This window comes from Bos indicus, chromosome 3, assembly GCF_029378745.1.
Source record: "Bos indicus isolate NIAB-ARS_2022 breed Sahiwal x Tharparkar chromosome 3, NIAB-ARS_B.indTharparkar_mat_pri_1.0, whole genome shotgun sequence".
Lineage (NCBI taxonomy): Eukaryota > Metazoa > Chordata > Mammalia > Artiodactyla > Bovidae > Bos > Bos indicus.
In genome coordinates this window covers 66,824,590-66,849,532 of record NC_091762.1, presented here as the reverse complement: position 1 = coordinate 66,849,532, position 24,943 = coordinate 66,824,590, and the positions used below count along the sequence as shown (strand labels likewise).

At 41.1% G+C, this 24,943-nt stretch overlaps 1 protein-coding gene across 2 annotated transcripts in view; it reads left to right on the top strand.

Moving 5' to 3' along the window:
• The window catches only part of GIPC2 (GIPC PDZ domain containing family member 2), a 99,812-nt gene that overhangs the window by 57,466 nt on the left and 17,403 nt on the right, over nucleotides 1–24,943 (top strand). For both annotated transcript variants that reach the window (XM_019957230.2, XM_019957229.2), the window contains 2 exons: nucleotides 8,117–8,223; nucleotides 14,011–14,092. In XM_019957230.2, the coding sequence (XP_019812789.1) occupies nucleotides 8,117–8,223; nucleotides 14,011–14,092 (189 nt within the window). The remainder of the gene's footprint in view (nucleotides 1–8,116; nucleotides 8,224–14,010; nucleotides 14,093–24,943) is intronic.

Genomic DNA, 24,943 nt, shown 5'->3' with positions numbered 1-24,943 from the left:
TTTTTATTTTTTAAAAAATGTTATTTATCTTGCTGTGCTGGGTTTTACTTGTTGCATTCAGGATCCAGTTCCTTAACCAGGGATTGAACCTAGGCCGCCTGCATTGGGAGTGCAGATTCTTAGCCACTGGACCACCAGGGAAGTCCTGGAAGGTCTTTTTAGAAGCTTCATTGCTCAGACACAATTCTGTATCTGTGAGGTATCTTTCAGTTGGAGACAGTAGAAAACCTTACCAAACTGGCTAATGCAGAAAAGGGAATCTTTTAAATCAACCATCCATGAGTGATCCATCAACAAAGCTCTATGTAAGGGCACATACAATGTGATCAGGACCCCATTTATTGTCCTTCCTTTCTGTTCTGCTGCCTGAAGCATCAGCTTCATCATCTATAGGTCATCTTAAGGTGGCCCAAGATGATGGTCAGCAACGGCTGGGACCATGTGCTTCCTTATTCACACAGAACAGAAAAGGAGAGTGTCCTTATCTCAGAATTTCTGGCAAAAGTCCTTAGATTTTTTTCTCACTGACCTTTGTTCATGTGTCCACCTCTGAAACCATCACTGTGATAGAGAGGACCAATTAGATTCCATTTGTGTGGCCCATCCCTGATGCTGGGAGCAACCAGCTGGGAGAATTTCTAGTACCTGGGACATATTAAATGATCAGTTTTTTTAAAAAATCACCTTTATTTTATTTTTTAAAGATTTTTTTTTGATGTGGACTCTTTTTTAAAGTCTTTATTGAATCTGTTACAATATTGCTTCTTTTTTTTTAAAATAAATTGTACTTTAAAATTGTGTTTATTTATTTTTGGTTGCATCAGGTCTTCGCTGTGGCTCGGGATGGCTACTCTCTAGCTGTGGTGTTTGCTCTTCTCGCTGTGGTGGCTTCTCTGTGGTGAAGCACTGGCTCCAGGCACGCGGGTCTCAGTAGTTGTGGCTCACTGGCTTAGTTGCTCTGCAGCAGTGGAGTCTTCCCAGACCAGGGCTTGAACCTGTATCCCTTGCACTGGCAGGCAGATTCTTAACCGTTGGACCACCAGGGAAGTCCTCCTTCTGTTTTTTTTTTTTTTTTGGCTGCAAGGCATGTGGGCTCTTACCAATGGTGGAGATTGATTCCATATCCTCTTCATTGGAAGGTGAAGTCTTAACCACTAGACTGCCTGAGAAGTCCCAACATTACCTTTAAATTGTCCTCCCCAGATGATCCACGTTATTGTCCCTAGATGAATTATAGTATATATATATATATATATGTGTGTGTGTGTGTATATATTTATTTCTTTGAAATAAAAGTGTGCTCTAAGACAGGCACTAGTATAAGAAATGGCAAGTAATGCTTCATAATCATATGTAGTGAGAAACTCTATATCTTGATGAAATTTAAAATTGAAATTGAAAGTTGCTCAGTTGTGTCCAACTCTTTGCGATCCCATGGACTATAGAGCCCATGGAATTCCCCAGGCCAGAATACTGGAGTGGGTACCCTTTCCCTTCTCCAGGGGATCTTGCCAACCCACGGGTTGAACCTAGGTCTCCCGCATTGCAGGTGGTTTCTTTACCAGCTGAGCCACCAGGGAAGCCCAAGTGTCTGAAAAGGAGGGCAGAGAGCTGCAGACTCCAAAGTAAAGTTGTCAACTCTAATTATTATTGTTTTGTAGGCATGTGTCAGCCCCCAAGAGAAACTTAACATTTGATTTTTGATGAGAAATCACCCAACTTTTAAAAGTTGGCAATTAATTTAAAAAGTCTGAAAACACTGCCCACTCCGCAAACATGCCTGTGGACCGTGTGCCACTGAGCTACCTGTTGACAGCCTTGGCCCATAAGAATTATCCTTTGTGCTCATGTCCTTTTCCCCGGTGTCAGCCATGCTCACTAAGCTTCTTAGGTACCCAGTGGTAAAAAAATTTCAAGTGATTTATTCCCAAGAAGGGTAGAGGCCTGATAAACTGAGAGCCGTGCAGTTGGGAGGGACTCTAAAACATCCTGCCATCGTTTGCTTTTGGAGTCTTGGAACCCAGGGTCTGGGGCACACTGCCTTCTCTTTCTTCCCTTAGCCTTGCTGTCTTGGACCTTCATGGCTGGGTCTTTGCTTATACATTTTGCCCAGGAAGTTTCTGGCTCATGAGAGGGAAGTACGGGAGCCCACTTGGACCCTATGATTAATACAGTGATGTGATGACATCTGTTCTTGTGAATCTGGTTAATGTGAATCAGTCCCTAAGACTCAGGTCAGCTCTGGGAACACTGGAAAAAAGCCTTTCTGGGCCTGCAATGCTGAAGGTCATTGGCATATACAACTTGCAAAGTTCTGCAAGTCCTGAGTTGCCATCTGGCTGCCGTTTTGTTGCTGTGTAACTCCAGAGCTGGAAATTATAGAAATGAATTAGTGAATCTGGTGAAGTAGCTTAGTTCACCTACACAGGTGGTTAGAGGAGGAGGCTGTATATTTCCTCTTCCAGGATGGGGTGTTGATGTGTCTGCTCACTTGATCACATGGTGTCATGTAACTCTAACAAGAGACGTTTTGAGTGGGGATTGGGGGCTCCAGTGAGATGGACACTGGAGGGCCCCCACTGCTCAGTGCTCCCCTGAGGGGCTTGGCTTAAATTCAACTGGGCCACTTTGGAGAATCTGAGTATGGTAGTGGGTCATCTTTTGTTTGTACCCTTCTGTAAATGGAAGGGAGAAAAATCACAGTTCTACAGGAGATAGAATGAAAAGGAGACCTTTGTATTTGAAGTGATAGCTTTCTGAACATTCTAAGAGAGACTTTAGCACGTTTCTCATCCCGAGAAAAGCAATGCAAGTGGTTTTGTGGGAGAGGGTGTGGGAAGAGCAGATGGCTCTCTTTCCAGGGTGGATGTGTCAGCAGAAGCAAGTGCCTCAGCAGCCGCCCCTGTGTGTGAGTCGGACCACTGGGCATGGCACCTTTCACCCAGCAGCCGTCTGAACGCGTTAGACAGCATTCTATCTAGCTGGTGTTCTCAGTGCACACGCAGATGAGGTGTGGTGGTTTAGTTGCTAAGTCGTGTCTGACTCTACTGAACCCATAGACTATAGCCTGCCAGGCTCCTCTGTCCATGAGATTTCCCAGGCAAGAAAACTAGAGTGGGTAGCCATTCCCTTTTTTGGGGATCTTTCTGACCCAGAAATTGAACCCAGGTCTCCTGCATAGCAGGCAGATTCCTTACTGACTGAGCTACGAGGGAATCCCTGCAGATGAGGACTTATTCCTAACTTCACAGAATTTGTAAATGAGTAGCTGTGTTTTAACTCAGAGTCTCTGATTATTAAGTCCATCTCTTGTTGGATACAACTGTGTCTGTACGTACCCTCCTCTTATGGACATCAGGGCTCTGAGCCTTCTCTGAATTGTACTCCAGGCCAATTCAGGCCCTCAAGGGAACAGAACAAGAGGTTGTTCTGTGCAAAAGCAGGAGAATGCCCCACCTCCCCACACCCTGTGTGGGTGGGGGAGCTAACCCACACAACTTGGTTTACTTGTTCTCCGCCTGAAGACAGGGCCTTGGCTGATGTCAGCCCTCCTCTTGTCCTGGGGTTCAGGGTGGGACCAGAGACAGACATCTCCCCACCTCCTCTGTTCCCCCATCTCTCCCTGAATGTCAGGATGTAGCAGGGGCCGGGCTGTTTACTGACAATGCCAGTTAAAATGGTATCATAAAAAATGACAAGTAGATATAAGCATTTTATTTAAAACATAAATCTTCATTCTTTCCCTACTCTTCAGATGTAAAAAACTCTGAGAGGACACAAATTGGAGTTCCATTAAGTCTTTCTTTAGTAATCAGAATGGTAATGCACATCTATGGGTTCTGTTTCATATCTAAAACCCAGATATGTGAAATGCTGGATGTTTAAAGATATTTTCCTAATCTCCTAGTGTCATCTTGCCCACACTTTTTTTTTTCTTCCCCCCAACTCGCCTTTATGGAATCTTTCCAAAGCAGTTAACCTGGTTTTCCTAGTAATAATAACTCTTCTGTTTCACACTTCTTTCATCAGTTCATATAGTTTTAAATTAAATAATTAGAGTAATAGATATAATTGCCACAAAAGGGTTTGGGAGACGACTGCTTCCTGGTGACATCATCTCAGCTGTGGGAGCCTGCTGTGCACCCTTGAGCTGTGAGTGTCCTGTGCTCTGGGTGACATGGGGTGGGGCGGGGGGGAGCCTGGAATCTAGTGGATCCTTGGAGCTGCAGACTGATTACCAGTGTCTCCTGTGTGAACTGCATTCCTCCCATCCTCATCCCCAAGAGAGGCCGTATGCACATCCATTCATGAGGAGTGAAATGGTGGATTTAGGGCTCAGCCTGGTTGGTTTGAGAAGCTTAGATGGGCCAGCACCCTACAAGTAAGCCAGATTAACAATATTTACAAACATTAAAAAAAACCAAAACTTTTCTTTCCCCTGCAGGCTAACAGGACCATCCTGCCTGGTTTTATGTATAAACCGGTTGATTTACTTCCCTGAATCAGGATGGTAGAGGAACATGGCTTCTGTTTCTTCAGCCATAAAAACTGCCTTTTGGGAGGCTAAGCCAGACCTAAAATTTCAGCTTTTGTTTTGGTGCCACCAAGTGGTTGGCTTTGAGATAACACTTTGGAGCCGAAGATGACTTGACAAACATAGTGATTAAAAAAAAAAAAAAAATGGGGTGAACAGGCAGTGCACAGAGAATTTTTAGGGCAATGAAACTACTTTGCACGACACTGTCATGATAAAGACATGTCATTATTCATTCTTCCAAACCCACGGGATGTGCAGCACCAAGAGTGAACCATGATGTAAACTGAACTTGAGGTGATGTGGTGTGCCTGTGTAGTTTCATTGATTGTAACGAATGTACCACTGTGGTGGGGAGTGTTGATCATGGGGGAGGTGATGCATATGTTGGGGCAAGATGTGTATGGGAGAGCTCTGTCTTCTCAATTTATTGTGCACTTAAAGCTGCTTTAAAAAGTTGTTGTTGTTCAGTCACCAAGCCATGTCTGACTCTTTGCGACCCCATGGACTGCAGCACGCCAGGCCTTCCTGTCCCTCACCATCTCCTGGTGTTTGCACAAGTTCACATCCACCGAGTTAGCGATGCCATTCAACTATCTTATCCTCTGTCACCCTCTTCTCCTTCTGCCCTCAATCTTTCCCAGCATCAGGGTCTTTTCCAATGAGTTGACTCTTCGCATCTGGTGGCCAAAGTATTAGAGGTTCAGCTTCAGCATCAGTCCTTCCAATGAGTATTCAGGGTTGATTTCCCTTAGGATTGACTGGTTTGATCTCCTCGCAGTCCAAGGGACTCTCAAGAGTCTTCTCCAGCACCACTGTTTGAAGGCATCAATTCTGTGGCACTCTACGTTTTTTATAGTCCAACTCTCATATCCATAATAACTACTGGAAAGACCATGACTTTAAAAAATAAAACCTATTAGAAAACAATCTTCCACTCTACATCACATTTTCTCTTTTAGCTACTGGTGTTTCAGGTGAGAGCCAGGTACATAGAGACATAGGGAGGCTGGCTGACTTCTCAAGCCTGGATGACAGTCCCTCCAGCATTCCAGGGCCTGGGTCCTTAGCTTCATACATCCCAGAAATCTTTAATTTCTCCAGTGTATTAAGACTTGGGCAATTCTCTAGGGTTATGCATGCTTACCAAATTTACAAAAGACTTGTTGATAAGTCAGAACGCCTGTGTATTACTTTGCAATCAGAAATGTGTATGTAGTGGTAGACCAAACACAGGCGTTAAGTGAGCATTTCCCACCCTTCAGCACACTTCCATGGGAAGACACATTATATGGAGTAGGTTGCCTGGTGAAATCTTGGTGGATGTGTGTAAGGTCGTTTATCTTGGAGGTTAGTATCATTCAGGTTGAGACTGTCTTGACAGCCATACACCTCTGTACATGACTCCAGCCTGGTCAATGCGAAATCCTGGTCAGTGCTGGTGACTGACCTCACCTTCTTCTTTGGGTATTCTGTTGGAAACTCTGTGCTGAGTGAGCATTTTCCTCCTGTTAATTTTCTTCCCTCCGATGGGACACAGTGTGACTGCCAAAGCAGATGCTGTAAACTTGCCGATACAGCTCTAGTCTCACGAGCATCTGTCAGGCCATCATGATCAGCATGAGCTCTGTCAGCTATCATTTAGAGGTTTGGGGTTAGGGGAACTGTCCTGGGTGTCACAGGATCATTAAAAAAAATTTTTTTTTTTTAAATATGGACCATTTTTGAAGTCTTTATTGAATTTGCTACAATATTGCTTCTGTTTATGCATTGGCTTTTTGGCCACAAGGCATGTGGGATCTTAACTCCCCAACCAGGGATGGAACCCACACCCCTGCATTATAAGGTGAAGTCTTAACCACTGAACCACTAAGAAAGTCCCTCAATTAGTATTTTTAATAATTTCACTCTCAGAGGAAAACTTATGTGTTTTGGTGACTCTGTCCTCAAATACATGCTAAAATTAACATGTAAAATCCTACCCACCTTGCAGTAGATCCCCAATAGTGAAACAGGGCTTGCTAAAGATGAAAATTACCCTTGATTATAAGGAAGGATGCATTCATGCAGACCACCTGATGTCCTTCAGTGCTCTGTACAGATCTCACTACCCGCTCACACACCACAGGCTGCCCTGCAACTCTGCATTGGAGCTCAGTTATCTCCCGGGCTGGTTGCTGTGTCTTCCCACCCCCACCTCCATCCTTGCCTCAAACTGCTGCTCCAGAGTCCTCAGTCAAGAGGACTGGGGGGATACCCGCAGGAGTTCAAAACTGGTGGCCTGTGATTGGAACCTGATCCACAAATCTTTTATTTTTGTCATTGTGTTGTTTTAAAGTTTGATTTAATTGCTAAAAGTTAAAACTCTGGCACAAAACAGTATTCATTTTCTTTGCAAACAAACAGGAGATCTGTCTACGCAGTGTTTACTTTCTGACAGGGCAGGCAGTCGCTGGAGTGGCCTAGATAGGGTCCTCTTGGGAGTCATCCTCCATTTCCATTCTACCCTTTCACTCATTTATGTTACTGTCTGATATTGAGGGATGACTCTTGGTATGTTGGAAAAACACAACCAAAATAAAACACACACATAGAAAGGAGCAGCACCATCGTGAACTCTTGCTCCATCATGCTCCCTGTTCTCTCCTGCCTTCTGAAAGGACTTCCTTCCTGGGAACCTGCTCCTAGCCTCCTGAGGAGCCTGCCTATCTCATCCATCCACCTCTGAATGTATTCCTTGTGCTTCCAAGAGGTGTGGTGGTGAAGTGTTGTGGAGGAAAGCATACAGACTTTGGGGTCACAAGACCTGGATTTGAATCCCAGCTCCAATTGTTTCCCTAGTGGCTCAGATGGTAAAGAATCTGCCTGCAATGTGAGACCCAGGTTTGATCCCTGGGTGGGAAGATCCCCAGGAGAAGGAAGTGGCAGCCCACTCCAGTATTCTTGCCTAGAGAATTCCATGGACAGAAGAGCCTGGCGGGCTGCAGTCCAGGGTGTTAAAAAGAGTCAGACATAACTGAATGACTAAAACTTCACTTCCAATCTCTACTGAGTTCAATTTCCTTTTCTGTAAAGTGATGGCTCTAACTTGCCTCTTAGGTTAGTGTGAGAATTAAATGGGATTTTGTATTTAAAGTGTCAATCAGAAGGTAGGTCCTCAAATAATGGTGCCTCCATCCCTGTCTTCTATTAAGACATGACTCTTTCCCTTCTTCATAACCTTGATGAAGTCCAGCTGCACACCAACCTCTGCCTTCATGCCACATAGACTTCTTTACTCTTAGAATAAAACCAACTGTTTTAATTTTTGTTCCTTGTAACTTCCAGTCTTTCCCATCAGCACATTTCACATATTCCCTTTTCTTTTTTGTAGTCAGACCTCCCATACCTCTCTATCATTTGAGAGACTCTTGCATGAGAAAAATGGATGACAGGTGAATTTATTTTGGGAAATTCTATCAGATTTTATAAAATTTTACAATAACTGTACAAAAATTTATGGTGGAAACTCCATTAGCTTTTATAGCCATCATTTGAAATTCTTAATATGTGTACCTTTCCCTATCCATTGTATTTTTATAGATATGGAGCCCAGGTCAAAAGCTGGAAAGTCATCAACAGGAAAGATTGGTACGGGAAGGGAGACACTTCGTCTGAGATCGAAAGGTCCTGCCACCGTGGAGGAAGTGGTATGTTAGGTTCACTTAATCCTTATTCGGCTTGGAAATGCATGAACATTCATGTTTGTCAGAGCTGAAAATAAAGGTAAAATCACAAGATTAAGTAAAAGGCTTTGTATTCTAATTAAGGCATGGTCTTTAATTCATTGTCTACTTAGACAATATGAGTGTTATTGAAGGCATTTGAGAAGGAAATACAGAAACTAAGTGCGTGAGGAGAGATTGTGATACAGCAGTCCTCAGCTACCTGCAGTCAGTTTTTTCTAGAGTATACAGACATCTGGACTGCCTAAAAACTTAAATCAGCCAAAGCTCTCTGAGATCTAAGAAAAAGTCACTGAGCCACCTGTAGGAGTAAACAGATTTGAGATTTTGATAGTGAAAGATGATGTTCATGAAAACCAGTCTCCTCAGGCAAAGCATTTGATAATCATCTGGTCTCCTCTTTCATGTCCCACACCCCTTCCATCAGCAAATCCTGGTGGCTCCACCTCCACAGCAGACCAGAGCGACCAACTTCTCCCCACCTCTGGCCCCCCACTCTGACCCAAGGCAGCAACAGCTCATCTCAACTATTATGGTCACTAGTTCATGCTTCCTGCTTTCTCTCTCCCTTGCCTTCTTACCCTCTTTACCCACACAGCAACTAGGGTTATCCTTTGAAAATACAAATGAGATTGTTACTTTTCTGTAACAATCTGTTGGAAATCCTCTAGGGGGTTCCCTCAGAGTAACAAGCTAACATCCTCAGAAGGACCAGCATGATTTGACTGTGTGTTTCTACTCTGATCTCATCTCTCTCTCCTCTTGCCTCCTCCTGCTTCAGCCACTTGAGTCTCTTTACTGTCCACAAACACTCTAAATGCATCCCTATCTCAGGACCTCTGTATGAGGTGGTATGTCTGGCTGATGCACTCCTTGCTTATGGGCATGGCTTACTCCCTTGCTGCCTTCAATTTCTGTCTTTGTCCCACCCTGTCTAACCTCTGAGCATAATATAATAGCAGTTCCTGCCACCTGCCCTCTGCCCAGTCTTCCTTACCCTTTATTTTCTCTAAGGCGCTGAACCTGTTGGGCCTCATTGGATCTTTGTTTCCTTTTTGTTCCTTGTCTTGTTCTCATCTGTCCTGATCACTGCCATATCTCCAGCACCTAGAACAATGCCTGACACTTCAGAGGAGCTCAGATCTTTGAATTTAATGAATTAGTGAGTGATTCATTTATGCTTGATGGGAGGAAGGGTTTTGCTGATTGACTGTCTATGAAAAGGTCAGTATTTAAGTGAAAAACACCAGGAGAAGAGATGAATGGAGGGAAGGAAAGCAGAAGAAGAGGGCAGCAGTGGTGAGGATTCAAAGTGGCAAATGGCAGGCCTGCTCACCACAGGAAGACAGCAGTGATGAAGCCCTCCTGTGGGGGAGGCAGGACAGCAGGCTTCTGAGCTCCAGACTGCCTGCCTGAGGTGGGAGGGACGTGTCTGTGTATATGTACTGTCCTAGGGCGTCCAACTGCTTGAAGAACAAAAGAGTGAGACAGATGAATGGTAAGGAGGCTGTTATTGTAGGATCCAGAGCTTGTGGGGGACGATGTCAGGGTCAGTCATGGGTGTGGTTTGTTGGAGCAGATACTTAAGGAACCATGAGGCCAAGGTTGTCATCTTGAACGTTGGAGTCACCTAGGATGTTGTCAGTTTTGGGGACTCCAGAGGAAGATTCCGAGTTGGGTGTCTTGTTCCTGGGTGAATGAGTAGATTGAAATGGAGGCTGGTGACAGCGGAGAGGGCCGGGAGGGCCAGAAGCATTTTGAAAGTGAGAGATGATGAGGTTTGTGAAAAAACCCAGGGCAGTAACTCCTGGTCGTTTCAGAGTCTTTACTTTTTCAGTGCTCAGCCTGCTGCCTGGCATACTGCTGAAGGCCAGTAAGTGTTCATTGAACAAGTGAACACACCTAGGTGGAAGAAAGGAATCTGTAAGAGGGGGGAAGGAGCTGGGGGTCCCAGCTGTGCTCTGCAGTGGAGGCTGGGAGGGGAAAAGCACAGACCTTCAAACTGCTTGCATAGAAACTGGAGTCGGCAGGAAAAAGTCCATGTCACTTCAGGAGGGAGGCTATCTTCTAACAGTTAACGTGGATCACATATATCTGTTTATTTATGAGCAGCAGTTGTGTATCAGGTGCTGGAATGAAAAAGAATAACTGAAGATCTGCCTGAGGAGGTGGGAAAGATTCATTCCAAGATAAACTCTAAATCTCTCTTCCTATTTGCATAGCCTGTTTCTTGAAATAGGGCAATTAAAATAGCTCATAATAAAGGGGGGGAAAAACTAGTTTGGCACTAATATTAAATTTGATACAAATTTAATACCTATGATTTAATTTCAAACAGTAAAGATTTGAAACCATGCAGCTAGCTCATCACCTAGCACAAATTCTGAAAACTGAACAATACTCCACTTGCATGAGTTACTTGGTGTGTGTTTGTTGAGACAGGCACAGTCCAGGGGCTGGTAACACAAAGGTGATTAAAGACCTTGTTTTTCCTTTAAAGGGAAGAGGCATGAAAATAAACTGTTAAAAACCAGATTGTTTTGTAATGTCACAAGGAAGGGGCTAGCTGATGAGCTATAGTTAGGAATCAGTAAAGGGGGAAATTGGGAGAGTTGCCTCCATAAGAAATAGTTGAGTTAGTCACAGATGGAGAGAAGAGTGTTCTAGGCATGAAATGATAACGGATATGGGAACCTTGTAAATGTCTATGAGGCTGGAGTGTGGCTGCTGAAAGTATCTGGTGGGAGGTGTTGAGACTGGAGATAGAGGCCTGGGTCAGGGCGTGAAGGGTCTGTAAATAATGCTAAGGGTCGGGGCGGGTGGCTATTTAAAGATTGCAAGGGGAGCAGCAAGTCGGTTTTGTGTTTTAGAAAAATCCCTTGGTTCTAGGGATGGAATGCTGAACAGGGTAGATTTGTGAGGGTGAAGATTACAGGTGCGGAGACCCATTAGGAAATCTCTGCACATAAGAAAAGACGAGGGAGTATTATTCAGTCAAAAGAAGGAAATCCTGCCATTTGTAGGATGTGGATGGACTTGAACAATAGTGTAATATGTCAGAGAAAGACAAATATTGGATGACCTCAGTTTTATTATCTCCCCCTCTCCCATTCCAAACAAAACAAACCACACCTTGTGTAGAAACAGAGCAGATTGGTTGTTGCCAGAGGCAGGGAGTTGGGCAGGCGGGCTGGGTGACATGGATGAAAGGGGTCAAAATGTACAAACCTTCAGTTATAAGTAAGTCCTGAGAGTGGACTCACAGCTTGGTGATTATTGTTGATAATACTGTATTATATATGTGAAAGTTGCTAAGAGACTAGATCTTAAAAGTTCTCATCACAAGGAAGAGAAAACTATGTGTAGTGATGGGTAACTAGACTTACTGTGGTGATTTTTTTTTTTTTACAGTATATACACATATAAAATCATTATGTTGTATACCTGAAACTAATAGTATATGTCAATTATATTTCAATTAAAAACAATTAGGACTGAACCCAGGCAATCAGAATGTGAATGGAAGAGGGTTGATGAAATCAAGAGCTGTTTAGAATAGTAAGATCTTGGTGGCCATTTTTGTGTGAGGAGTACTGATACTTGTTGCAATAACCTGCAATGTATCTGTATAAATGCAAAGATAAATACCTAAGTTACTTTGCATAGCCTGTCACTTTACACAGACTATTCAAAATACATTGTAAATAAGTCAAGAGTGATATATCATGTCTCTTGTCTCATTGTTTTAAAGGCCTAGTTAATATAAATAAAAGTACATGAAAGTTGTAATAATATCCTCAAGGAAATAAAAATAAAATTTTAGTGTCAGATCAGATCAGTTGCTCAGTTGTGTCCGACTCTTTGCGACCCCATGAATCGCAGCACGCCAGGCCTCCCTGTCCATTGTAAAATGTATTTTAAAATAAGTTTTGAGAATACAAAACAACCTATATTTATGGCAGTATTCAAAGTATTATGAATTTTTTGCAACTTAATCTTGAATTCAATATTTGTACCTATGGTCACGCATTTAATATCTTTGGGCAGTTTTTTTTCCCAGCTCTGAAGTGATTTAAAACCAAATATTAAAATAAACATAGAACCAGACTTTACCAAATATTAAACCAAGATTTTTAAAGAACAATAAAATATATGTGATCATGTTTTTTCATAGAAACTTTTACTAAATAGTTAGGAAGAACAAAAATATTTTGGTACCCTTAATACACATATTATATATGTAATTGATAAAGAATGCATACAGTAGTCTCCTCTTATCCACAGCAGACACATTCCAAACCCCTCAATGGATGCCTGAAATTGTAGATAGTACTGAGTTCTGTGTATACTGTTTTTCCTGTACATATATACCTATGATAAAGCTCAATTTATAAATTGGGCACAGTAAAAGTTGATGACAACTAATAGTTAAATAGAGCAAGTATAAAATGTACTATAATAAAAGCTATGTGAACGTGGTCTCTCTCTTTAAAGATTTTATTTTACTGGACTCACTCTTCTTGTGCGAATGTGAGATGATAAAATGCCAGTGTGATGAGATGGAGTGAGGCGCATGACGCTGGCATTGTGACGTAGCATTAGCCTTCTTACTCTAGGTCAGAAGGAGGATCATCTAGCTGTGATGATGGGGAAGGTTGGATCTCAGGAGCAGATGATGTTGATGGTTGGGGGTTCTGGGATGGAGCAGATGGTGTGAGGTTTTATCATATTACTCAATGGCACATAATTCAAAACTTAGGAACTGTTTATTTCTGGAGTTTTCCATTTAATATTTTTGGACCTCAGTTGACTGAGGTAACTGAGGAGGAAAGCAAAACCACAGATAAGGATGGGTGACTACTGTACAAATAATTAGACGTATGTGTTTAGGATGTTTTACTCTTGGGGTGAGCTCTGCCCTTTTCAAGGCACACAGGACCCCTTGAGATCTAGTCATGTCACATGGGATATCTTGCAGTCCCTTTAACTTGCTGTACTTTTCTATCAGACTCTGTGACCCCACATAGACTTCATGTCTCTGTTGTCTTCTATCTGTCCTGGTTTATCTGACACCAGTTAATTTTGAAAACACAGTTCTTAAGTCACCTTTCTGAAGTCTTCCTGGACTCTTAGAGATTTAAATTTACTTCCACTGGGACTTCCCTGGTGGTCCAGTGGTTAAGAATCTTCCTGCTTATGCAGGGGACCTGGGTTCTATCCCAGCTCTGGGGAGATCCCACATTCTGTGGGGCAACTAAGCCTGAGTGTTGCAACTACTGAGCCCATAATTCTAAGGTCTATGAGCTGCAACTACTGAGCCCTTGAACCTCGCCTAATGAAGCCCACACACAGCAAAGAAGACCCAGCACAGCCAAAAATAAATTAATAAATAAAAAAAATTTATTGCCCCTATGATGCCTCTGTACCTTTGACATCCTTTAGAAATTGTCCTTATTGTGGTTAAATAGCTATTTTTTTCACATCTCTCTCCCTTCTAGATTGCTAGCTACTTGGAGACAGCATTCCTAGTTTTTCTTCTTTGAATCTATAATACTTATCACAAACACTAAAAATAAGTATTTACTGTATTGATTTGTATTGAATTACAGGGCACATTCTAGATATATTTCCATTAAAATTAGCTGAAGTACACAACCAGGAACTGGCTCTACTTCAGATTTCCCCCATGTGTGCCTCAATATTCAAGAGATTGCATGTAAAAATGTCTTATTTCTCTTTTCTTCAATAAAGCCTTCTGAAGCCAAGGAAAAGGCGATTGGAAAGGTTGATGATCTTCTTGAATTGTACATGGGAATTCGAGATACTGATTTAGGTAAGATCATACTATTTAAAAAAGTCATATGTCTTAATTTTATGGAACTTAATGCTTATTTATGTCTTGCTTGCATTTATAGTCAATTATACTTTTCAAGGTAAAAAGTGTTTGTGGAGTGATCAAAAGCATAATGAAAATGAAGATAATATATAAAAGTAAAAAGAACACTTGACCCTTATCCCTTACTAGTTTTTAGGCCTGAAAGCCAAGTCAACTTTTCTAAACCTCCAGGTTTTTTTTTTTTTAACAGGAAAATGTTTAACTATTTTTGAAAAGTTGAAGTAGGGCTGATCTTAAAATATTGTGTTTTAGATGTATAGCAGAGTGATTCAGTTATATATTGATATATATTTTAGATTCTTTTCCATTATAGGTTATTACAAGATATTGAATATAGTTCTCTGTGCTATACAGTAAATCCCTGTTGTTTATCTGTTTTATGTATAGTAGTGTATATCTGATAATCCCAAACATCTAATTTGTCCCTCCCTCCCTTTCCCCTTTGCTAATAGTAAGTTTGTTGTCTATGTCCTTGAGTCTGTTTCTGTTTTGTATATTAGTTCATTTATATAATTTTTTAGACTCCACTTATAAGTGATATCATATGATATTTGTCTTTGACTTACTTCACTCAGTATGCCAGTCTCTAGATATTAGCATGTTTTTCTTTATCTGTCTTACTTCCACTCATGTTGCTACAAATGGCAATATACCATTCTTTCCTATGACTGAGTAGTATTACATTGTGTGTGTGTGTGTATATGTATATATACATATCACATCTTTTGTATCCATTCATCTGTCAGTGGACACTTAGATTGCTTTGATGTCTTGGCTATTGTAAATAGTGCTGATATGAACACTGGGATGCATGTATCTTTTTGAATTAAAGAGTTTTGTTTTCATCTTTTCTGGATATATGCCCAGAATGGGATTGATTGCTGGGTTATTATTATTTTTAAATTAATTAATTTATTTTAATTGGAGGCTAATTAATTTACAATATTGTAGTGGTTTTTGCCATACATTGGCATGAATCAGCCATGGGTGTAAATGTGTTCCCCATCCTGAACCCCCCTCTCACCTCCCTCCCCATCTCATCACTCAGGGTCATCTCAGTGCACCGGCCCTGAGCACCCTGTCTCATGCATTGAACCTGGACTGGTGATCTGTTTCACATATGATAATATACATGTTTCAATGCTATTCTCTCAAATCATCCCACACTCGCCTTCTCCCACAGAGTCCAAAAGACTGTTCTTTACATCTGTGTCTCTTTTGCTGTCTTGCATATAGGGTCATCATTACCATCTTTCTAAATTCCATATATATGCATTAGTATACTGTATTGGTGTTTTTCCTTCTGGCTTACTTCACTCTGTATAATAGGCTCCAGTTTCATCCACCTCATTAGAACTGATTCAAATGTATTCTTTTTAATGGCTGAGTAATACTCCATTGTGTATATGTACCACAGCTTTCTTATCCATTCATCTGCTGATGGACATCTAGGTTGCTTCCATGTCCTGGCTATTGTAAACAGTGCTGCGATGAACATTGGGGTACACGTGTCTCTTTCAATTCTGGTTTCCTTGGTGTGTATGCCCAGCAGTGGAATTGCTGGGTCATATGGCAGTTCTATTTCCAGTTTTTTAAGGAATCTCCACACTGTTCTCCATAGTGGCTGTACTAGTTTGCATTCCCACCAACAGTGTAAGAGGGTTCCCTTTTCTCCACACCCTCTCCAACATTTATTATTTGTAGACTTTTTGATAGCAGCCATTCTGACCAGCGTGAGATGGTACCTTATTGTGGTTTTGATTTACATTTCTCTGATAATGAGTGATGTTGAGCATTTTTCATGTGTTTGTTAGCCATCTGTCTTCTTTAGAGAAATGTCTGTTTAGTTCTTTGGCCCATTTTTTGATTGAGTCATTTATTTTTCTGGAATTGAGCTGCAGGAGCTGCTTATATATTTTTGAGATTAATTCTTTATCAGTTGCTTCATTTGCTATTATTTTCTCCCATTCTGAAGGCTGTCTTTTCACCTTGCTTATGGTTTCCTTCGTTGTGCAAAAGCTTTTAAGTTTAATTAGGTCCAATTTGTTTATTTTTGCTTTTATTTCCATTACTCCGGGAGGTGGGTCATAGAGGATCTTGCTGTGATTTATGTCAGAGAGTGTTTTGCCTATGTTTTCCTATAGGGGTTTTATAATTTCTGGTCTTACATTTAGATCTTTAATGCATTTTGAGTTTATTTTTGTGTATGGTGTTAGAAAGTGTTCTAGTTTCATTTTTTACAAGTGGTTGACCAGTTTTCCCAGCACCACTTGTTAAAGAGATTATCTTTTCTCCGTTGTATATTCTTTCCTTCTTTGTCAAAGATAAGATGTCTATCAGTTCAGTTCAGTCGCTCAGTCATGTCCGACTCTTTGCGACCCCATGAATCGCAGCATGCCAGGCCCCCCGTCCATCACCAACTCCGGGAGTTCACTCAGACTCACGTCCATCGAGTCAGTGGTGCCATTTAGCCATCTCATCCTCTGTCATCCCCTTCTCCTCCTGCCCCCAAACCCTCGGGCGTGTGGATTTATCTCTGGGCTTTCTATTTTGTTCCATTGATTTATATTTCTGTCTTTGTGCCAGTACCATACTGTCTTGATGACTGGAGCTTTGTAGTATAGTCTGAAGTCAGGCAGGTTGATTTCTCCAGTTCCGTTCTTCTTTCTCAAGATTGCTTTGGCTATTCAAGACTTTTTGTATTTCCATACAAATTGTGAGATTATTTGTTCTAATTCTCTGAAAAATACCATTGGTAGCTTGATAGAGATTGCATTGAATCTATAGATTGCTTTGGGTAGTATACTCATTTTCACTATATTGATTCTTCCGATCCATGAACGTGGTGTATTTCTCCATCTATTTGTGTCATATTTGATTTCTTTCACCAGTGTTTTATAGTTTTCTATATATAAATCTTTTGTTTCTTTAGATAGGTTTATTCCTAAGTATTTTATTCTTTTCATTGCAATGGTGAATAGAATTGTTCCTTTATTTCTCTGTTTTCTCATTTTTAATGATAGGAATGCAAGGGATTTCTGTGTGTTAATTTAATATCCTGCAACTTTACTATATTCATTGATTAGCTCCAGTAATTTTCTGTGAAATCTTTAGGGTTTTCTATATAGAGGATCATGTTATCTGCAAACAGAGTTTTACTTCTTCTTTTCCAGTCTGGATTCCTTTTATTTCTTTTTCTTCTCTGAGTGCGGTGGCTAAAACTTCCAAAATTATGTTGAATAGTAGTGGTGAGAGTGGGCACCCTTGCCTTGATCCTGATTTTAGGGGGAATGTTTTCAGTTTTTCACCATTGAGGATAATGTTTGATGTGGGTTTATCATATATGGCTTTTATTATATTGAGGTATGTTCCTTCTATGCCTGCTTTCTGGAGAGTTTTTTTTTTTTTTTCTCATAAATGGATGTTGAATTTTGCCAAAGGCTTTCTCTGCATCTATTGAGATAATCATATGGTTTTTATCTTTCTATTTGTTAATGTGGTATATCACATTGATTGATTTGTAGATATTAAAGAATCCTTGCGTCCCTGGGATAAAGCCCACTTGGTCATGATGTATGTTGTTGGATTCCGTTTGCTAGAATTTCGTCAAGGATTTTTGCATCTATGTTCATCAGTGATATTGGCCTGTAGTTTTCTTTTTTCAAGGCATCTTTGGTTTTGGTATTAGGGTGATTGTGGCCTCATAGAATGAGTTTGGAAGTTTACCTTCCTTTGCAATTTTCTGGAAGAGTTTGAGTAGGATAGGTGTTAGCTCTTCTCTAAATTTTTGGTAGAATTCAGCTGTGAAGCCTGGGCTTTTGTTTGCTGGAAGATTTCTGATTACAGTTTCGATTTTGGTGCTTGTGATGAGTCTGTTAAGATTTTCTATTTTTTCCTGGTTCAGTTTTGGAAAGTTATACTTTTCTAAGAATTTGTCCATTTCTTCCAAGTAGTCCTTTTTATTGGCATTTAGTTGCTGATAGTAGTCTCTTATGATCCTTTGTATTTCTTCGTTTTTTCTTGATGAAAGTGAAAGAGGAGAGTGAAAAAGTTAGCTTAAAGATCAACATTCAGAAAACTAAGATCATGGCATCTGGTCCCAACACTTCATGGCAAATAGATGGGGAAACAGTGGAAACAGTGTTTATTTTTCTGGACTCCAAGATCACTGCAGATGGTGATTGCAGTCATGAAATTAAAAGACATTTACTCCTTGGGAGGAAAGTTATGACCAACCTAGACAGCATATTAAAAAGCAGAGACATTACTTTGCCAACAAAGGTCCGTCTAGTCAAGGCTATGGTTTTTCCAGTGGTTATGTGTAGATATGAGAGTTGGACTATAAAGAAAGCTGAGCACAGAAGAATTGATGCTTTTGAACTGTGGTGTTGGAGAAGACTCTTGAGAGTCCCTTGAACTGCAAGGAGATCCAACCTGTCCATCCTAAAGGAGATCAGTCTTGGGTGTTCATTGAAAGGACTGATGTTGAAGCTGAAACTCCAATACTTTGGCCACCTGATGCGAAGAGCTGACTCACTGGAAAAGACCCTGATGCTGGCAAAGATTGAGGGCAGGAGGAGAAGGGGATGACAGAGGCTGAAATGGTTGGATGGCATCACCGACTTGATCATGGGTTTGGGTGGACTCCGCGGGTGGTGATGAACAGGGAGGCCTGGCGTGCTGCAGTTCATAGGGTCACAAAGAGTCAGACACGACTGAGCAACTGAACTGAACTGAAATGAACTGTTGTGGTTTCTCAATTTTCATTTCTAATTTTATTGATTTGATTCTTCTCCCTTATTTTCTTGATGAGTTTGGCTAATGGTTTGTCTATTTTATTTATCTTCTCAAAGAACCAGCTTTTAGCTTTATTTTGCTATGGTCTTCTTTCTTTTGCATTTATTTCTGCCCTAAATTTTATGATTTCTTTCCTTCTACTAACCCTGCAGTTCTTCATTTCTTCCTTTTCTAGTTACTTTAGGTGTAGAATTAGGTTATTTATTTGATTTTTCTCTTGTTTCTTAAGGTAAGCTTATATTGCTATGAACCTTCCCCTTAACTCTGCTTTTACTGAGTCCCATAGGTTTTGGGTTGTTGTGTTTTCATTTTCATTCATTTCTATACATATTTTGATTTCTTTTTGATTTCTTCTGTGATTTGTTGGTTATTCAGAAGCATGTTGTTTAGCCTCCATATGTTGGTATTTAAAAAAAATTTTTTTTACTTTACAATATTGTTTTGGTTTTGCCATACATCAACATGAATCCCATATGTTGGTATTTTTAATATATATATATTTTTTTTTTTCCCTGTAGTTGACATTTAATCTTACTCCATTGTGATCAGAAAAGATGCTTGGTATGATTTCAATTTTTTTGAATTTACCAAGGCTATATTTATGGCCCAGGATGTGGTCTGTCCTGGAGAAGGTTCCATGTGCACTTGAGAAAAAGGTGAAATTCATTGTTTTGGGGTGAAATGTCCTATAGATATCGATTAGGTCTAACTGGCCCATTGTATCATTTAAATTTTGTGTTTCCTTGCTAATTTTCTGTTTAGTTGATCTATCCATAAGTTTGAGTGGGGTATTAAAGTCTCCAACTATTATTGTGTTACTATTAATTTCCCCTTTCATACTTGTTAGCATTTGCCTTACATATTGCGGTGCTCCTATATTGTGTGCATATATATTTATAATTGTTATCTCTTCTCCTTGGATTGATCATTTGATCATTATGTAGTGTCCTTCTTTGTCTCTTTTCACGGCCTTTATTTCAAAGTCTATTTTATCTGATATGAGTATTGCTATTCCTGCTTTCTTTTGGTCTCCATTTGTGTAATATATTTTTCCAGCCCTTCACTTTCAGTCTGTATGTGTCCCTTGGTTTGAGATGGGTCTCTTGTAGACAGCATATATAGGGGTCTTGTTTTTGTATCCATTCAGCCAGTCTTTGTCTTTTGGTTGGGGCACTCAACCCATTTACGTTTAAGGTAATTATTGATAAGTATGATCCAATTGCCATTTACTTTGTTGTTTTGGGTTCGAGTTTATACACCTTTTCTGTGTTTCCTGTCTTGAGAAGGTCCTTTAGCATTTGTTGAAGGGCTGGTTTGGTGGTGCTGAATTCTCTCAACTTTTGCTTGTCTTTAAAGCTTTTGATTTCTCCTTTATATTTGAATGAGATCCTTGCTGGGTACAGTAATCTGTCTTCTTTTTCTGGGACTTCTATGATTCAAATGTTGGGTGTTTCACATTGTCCCAGAGGTCTCTGAGGTTATCCTCATTTCTTTTAATTCTTTTTTCTTTTTTCCTCTCTGCATCATTTATTTCCACCATTCTATCTTCCACCTCACTTATCCTATCTTCTGCCTCAGTTATTCTACTGTTGGTTCCCTCCAGAGTGTTTTTGATCTCAGTTATTGCATTATTCTTTATTGATTGACTCTTTTTTTATTTCTTCTAGGTCCTTGTTAAACATTTCTTGTATCTTCTCAATCCTTGTCTCCAGACTATTTGTAACTCCATTTTGTTTTCAAGATTTTGGATCATTTTTACTATCATTATTCTGAATTCTTTTTCAGGTAGACTCCCTATCTCCTCCTTTTTGGTTTGGTTTGGTGGGCATTTATCATGTTCCTTTACTTGCTGAGTATTTCTCTGCCTTTTCATCTTGTTTAGATTGCTGTGTTTGGTGTGGCCTTTCTGTATGCTGGAAGTTTGTGGGTCCTCTTTATTGTGGAGGTTCCTCCCTGTGGGTGGGGTTGGACGAGTGGCTTGTCAAGGTTTCCTGGTTCGGGAAGCTTGTGTCTGTTTTCTGGTGAGTGCAATGAAGTGTCCAGTAGTGAGTTTTGAGGTGTCTATGGGTTTGGTTTGACTTTGGGCAGCCTGTATATTTAAGCTCAGGGCTATGTTCCTGCATTGCTGGAGAATTAGCGTGGTATGTCTTGCTCTGGAACTTGCTGGCTTTTGGGTGGAGCTTGGTTTCAGTGTAGGTATGGAGGGCTTTTGGATGAGCTCTTATTGATTAATGTTCCCTGGAATCAGGAGTTTTCTGGTGTTCTCAGGTTTTGGATTTAAGCCTCCTGCCTCTGGTTTTCAGTCTTATTCTTATAGTAGCCTCAAGACTTCTCTATCCATATAGCACAGATCATTAAACATCTAGGTTAATGGAGAAAAGATTTTCCACAGTGAGGGACACCCAGAGATGTTTGCAGAGTTACATGGAGAAGAGAAGAGGGAGGAAGGAGATAGAGGTGACCAGGTGGAGTAGAGGGGGAATCAAAAGGGAGGAGAGCAAACTAGACAGTAATCAAATCCCTATGTGCTCTCCACAGCTGGGAACACCCAGAGAGGTTCATGGAGTTACATTGAGAAGAGAAGAGGGAGGAAGGAGATAGAGTTGATCAAGAAGAGAAGAGGGGAAGTCAAAAGGAGAGAGACAGATCTAGCCAGTAATCAGTTCCCTAAGTGTTCTCCACAGCCCAGAATACCCAAAGAGATTCACAGAGTTAAGTAGAGAAGAGAAGGGGAGGGAGGAGATAGAGGTAACCTGGGGGAGAAAAAGAAGAGTCAAAAGAGGGAGAGGGCAATCAAGCCAGTAATCACACTCCTAAGTAAAAATGGGTACTGAAGATTGGATTCTTAAAGGTACAAAATTGATAACAAATACCAAAAAGCAAAGATTAAAAATCTAGAGTAGAGGTTAGATTCTCAAAAATACAATATTAAAAAAAAAACAAAATCACAAAAATTATTAAAAATATATATGAAATTTGCTTTAAAAACAGGGTCTTTTTTCTGCAAGGTAATAATAGGTTATAAAAATAAAAATTAAAGGAGTAATAAGGAATTTAAAAGTAAAAAAATTTAAAAAATAAAAAAAAATGATAATAGTGAAATATACCTAGGAATTTCTCTGGAGCTGTTGTGGGCAGCATGGAGTCAGTTCAGTTTCAAATAGTTCCTTGTTCCAACTTATACTTCTCAAGGTCTATAGGCCCCTTCCAATAGAGTCAATGCTAACTACAGGGTTTTAATCTGTTGCACCTGTCACTTCCAAAGTGGTTCTATCTGTTTATTTTGGCTTCTTCTGGGTGCAAGTCTCTTCAGTGTCTAATTTCCACCCTGGCACAAGGGGGTGAAGGCGGTCACTTATTTAGGCTCACTTTATCAGTTGTGCTGTGGGGAGGGAGGAACACTGCAAACAAATATCACTGGCGTGTGTGGGGAGTGCTCACAGTGTCTGGGCCACATTGGGTTTGCCCCCGCTCACGGCATGTGTGCTTTCCCAGTCTACACTGCTCAGGCTCCAGGTTGCTCTGCAGGGGGACTGTCTAAGGCAGGACCTGGGTTGCGTGCACTTCCCAGGTCTAAGCCACTCAGGTTCAGGTTCTTGGGTACTCCACAAAGGCGTTTTGTGCCCTTCCCAGGTCAGAGCAGCTCAGGTGACCAGGTGCTTGGCGAGTGCACTCTCCCCAGCTGGGCGGTGCGTCTTATCACCTCCCTGGTCCCAGCCACTAGATTTCATGGGTGCACAGCAGGAGCGCTGTGTGTCTTCTCTGGGGAGCTGATCTCTGGCTGCGGCCCTCCTGGCGGATGTCAACCATCCTGGATTCCAGGAAGACTTGGTTAGCAACTGGGAGCCTGCTCGTAGTTTGGTAGAGAAGGCTGTCTCTGGGGCCAAGATTGCCCCTTTCCCGCTCAGGCTGTCGCCAGCCTGCTTCTCTGCCTCCGGGGATGGGCTGGTCTAGCTCTCCTCTGGTATTTCCTCAGTCCTTTGTTCTGTGAGCTGCCTGGCAGTGCCTTAGGCTAGAGCTTTTCAGGGGAAGGTTCTATCTCTCTCTCTCTCTCTCTTTTTTCTCTCTGTCTCTGGCTATCCCGCAATTTGGGGTGCTATCTCACGTTAGCTCCCTCAGATTGTCCTCAGGGCATTCAGGCCTGGTCCTTACCCTAAGCAATGCAGCCCGCACCTCCCTGTTCAGCCCCCACTTACTGGTGGTGGATGCGAGCATCTGGGCTACTTCTCCATTGGGAGTTGTGGTTAGGCACATAATCTGTGGGTTTTATTTATTTTTTCCTTCCAGTTATGTTGCCCTTTGAGAATCCAAAACTCCCCACAGACCCGCCGGTGAGAGGGTTTCCTGGGGTTTGGAAACGTCTCCTCTTTTACAACTCCTTCCCCGGGATGGGTCTCTGTCCCTAACTCTTTTGTCTCTCTTTTTATCTTTAATATTTTGTCCTACCTCCTTTTGAAGACAATGGGCTGCCTTTCTGGGTGCCTGGTGTCCTCTGCCAGCATTCAGAAGTTGTTTTGTGGAATTTGCTCAGCGTTCAAATGATCTTTAGATGAATTTGTTGCGGAGAAAGTGGCCTCCCCGTCCTAGTGCTCCGCCACCTTAGGACTGCCCCTCCGGATTGCTGGGTTATATGGTAGCTCTACTGTTAATTTTTTTTTTTTTTTTTCTACTGTTAGTTTTTAAAGGAACCTCCATACTATTTTCCACAGTGGCTGCACCAATTTACATTCTCATCAACAGTATAGAAGGGTTCCATTTCTTTCACACCCTTCCCGGCATTTGTTATCTGTAAACTTTTTGATGATGGCCATTCTGATTGGAGTGAGGTCACCACATTATAGATTTGATTTGCATTTCTCTGATAGTGATGTCAAGCATCTTTTCATGTTCCTGTTGGGCATCTGTTTGTCTTCTTTAGAGAAATGCCTATTTAGGTCTTCTGTACCATTTTTTGATTGGGTTGTTTGTTGTATAGCTCTCTTAAACTTCAGATTTTAATCTACAAATAATATTTTCTGCATAAGCTGTTTTTTGTTTTATGGACTTAAATAATATATATGATAATAGATGTTAACTTGATTTACTGTGGTGATCATTTAACAATATGTTGAGTTCAGTTCAGTTGCTCAGTCGTATACAACTCTTTGTGACCCCATGGACTGCAGCATGCCAGTCTTCCCTGTTCGTCACCAACTCCTGGAGTTTACTCAAACTCATATCCATTGAGTCAGTGATGCCATCCAACCATCTCATCCTCTGTCATCCTCTTCTCCTCCTGCCTTCAATCTTTCCCAGCATCAGGTTCTTTTCCAATGAGTCAGTTCTTTGCATCAGGTGGCCAAAGTATTGGAGTTTCAGCTTCAGCATCAGTCCTTCCAATGACTATTCAGGACTGATTTCCTTTAGGGTTGACTGATTGGCTGTCCTTGCAGTTCAAGGGACTCTAAGAATCTTCTGCAACACCACAGTTCAAAAACATAAATTGTTCGGTGCTCAGCTTTCTTCATAGTCCAAATCTCACATCCATACATGACTATTGGAAAAACCATAGCTTTGACTAGACAGACCTTTGTCGGCAAAGTAATGTCTCTGCTTTTTAATATGCTGTCTAGTTTGGTCATAGCTTTTCTTCCAAAGAGCAAGTATCTTTAAATTTTATGGCCCAAATCTGCAGTGATTTTGGAGCCCCCAAAAATAAAGTCTCTCACTGTTTCCATTGTTTCCCCATCTATTTTCCATGAAGTGATGGGACTGGATCTCATGATCTTAGTTTTCTAAGAATGAATGCTGAGCTTTAAGCCAACTTTTTTACTCTCCTCTTTCACTTTCATCAAGAGGCTCTTTAGTTCTACTTTGGTTTCTGCCATAAGGGTGGTGGTCATCTGCATATCTGAGGTTATTGATATTTCTCCTGGCAATCTTGCTTCTAGCTTTTGCTTCATCCAGGCCAGCATTTCTAATGATGTACTCTGCATATACGTTAAAAAAACA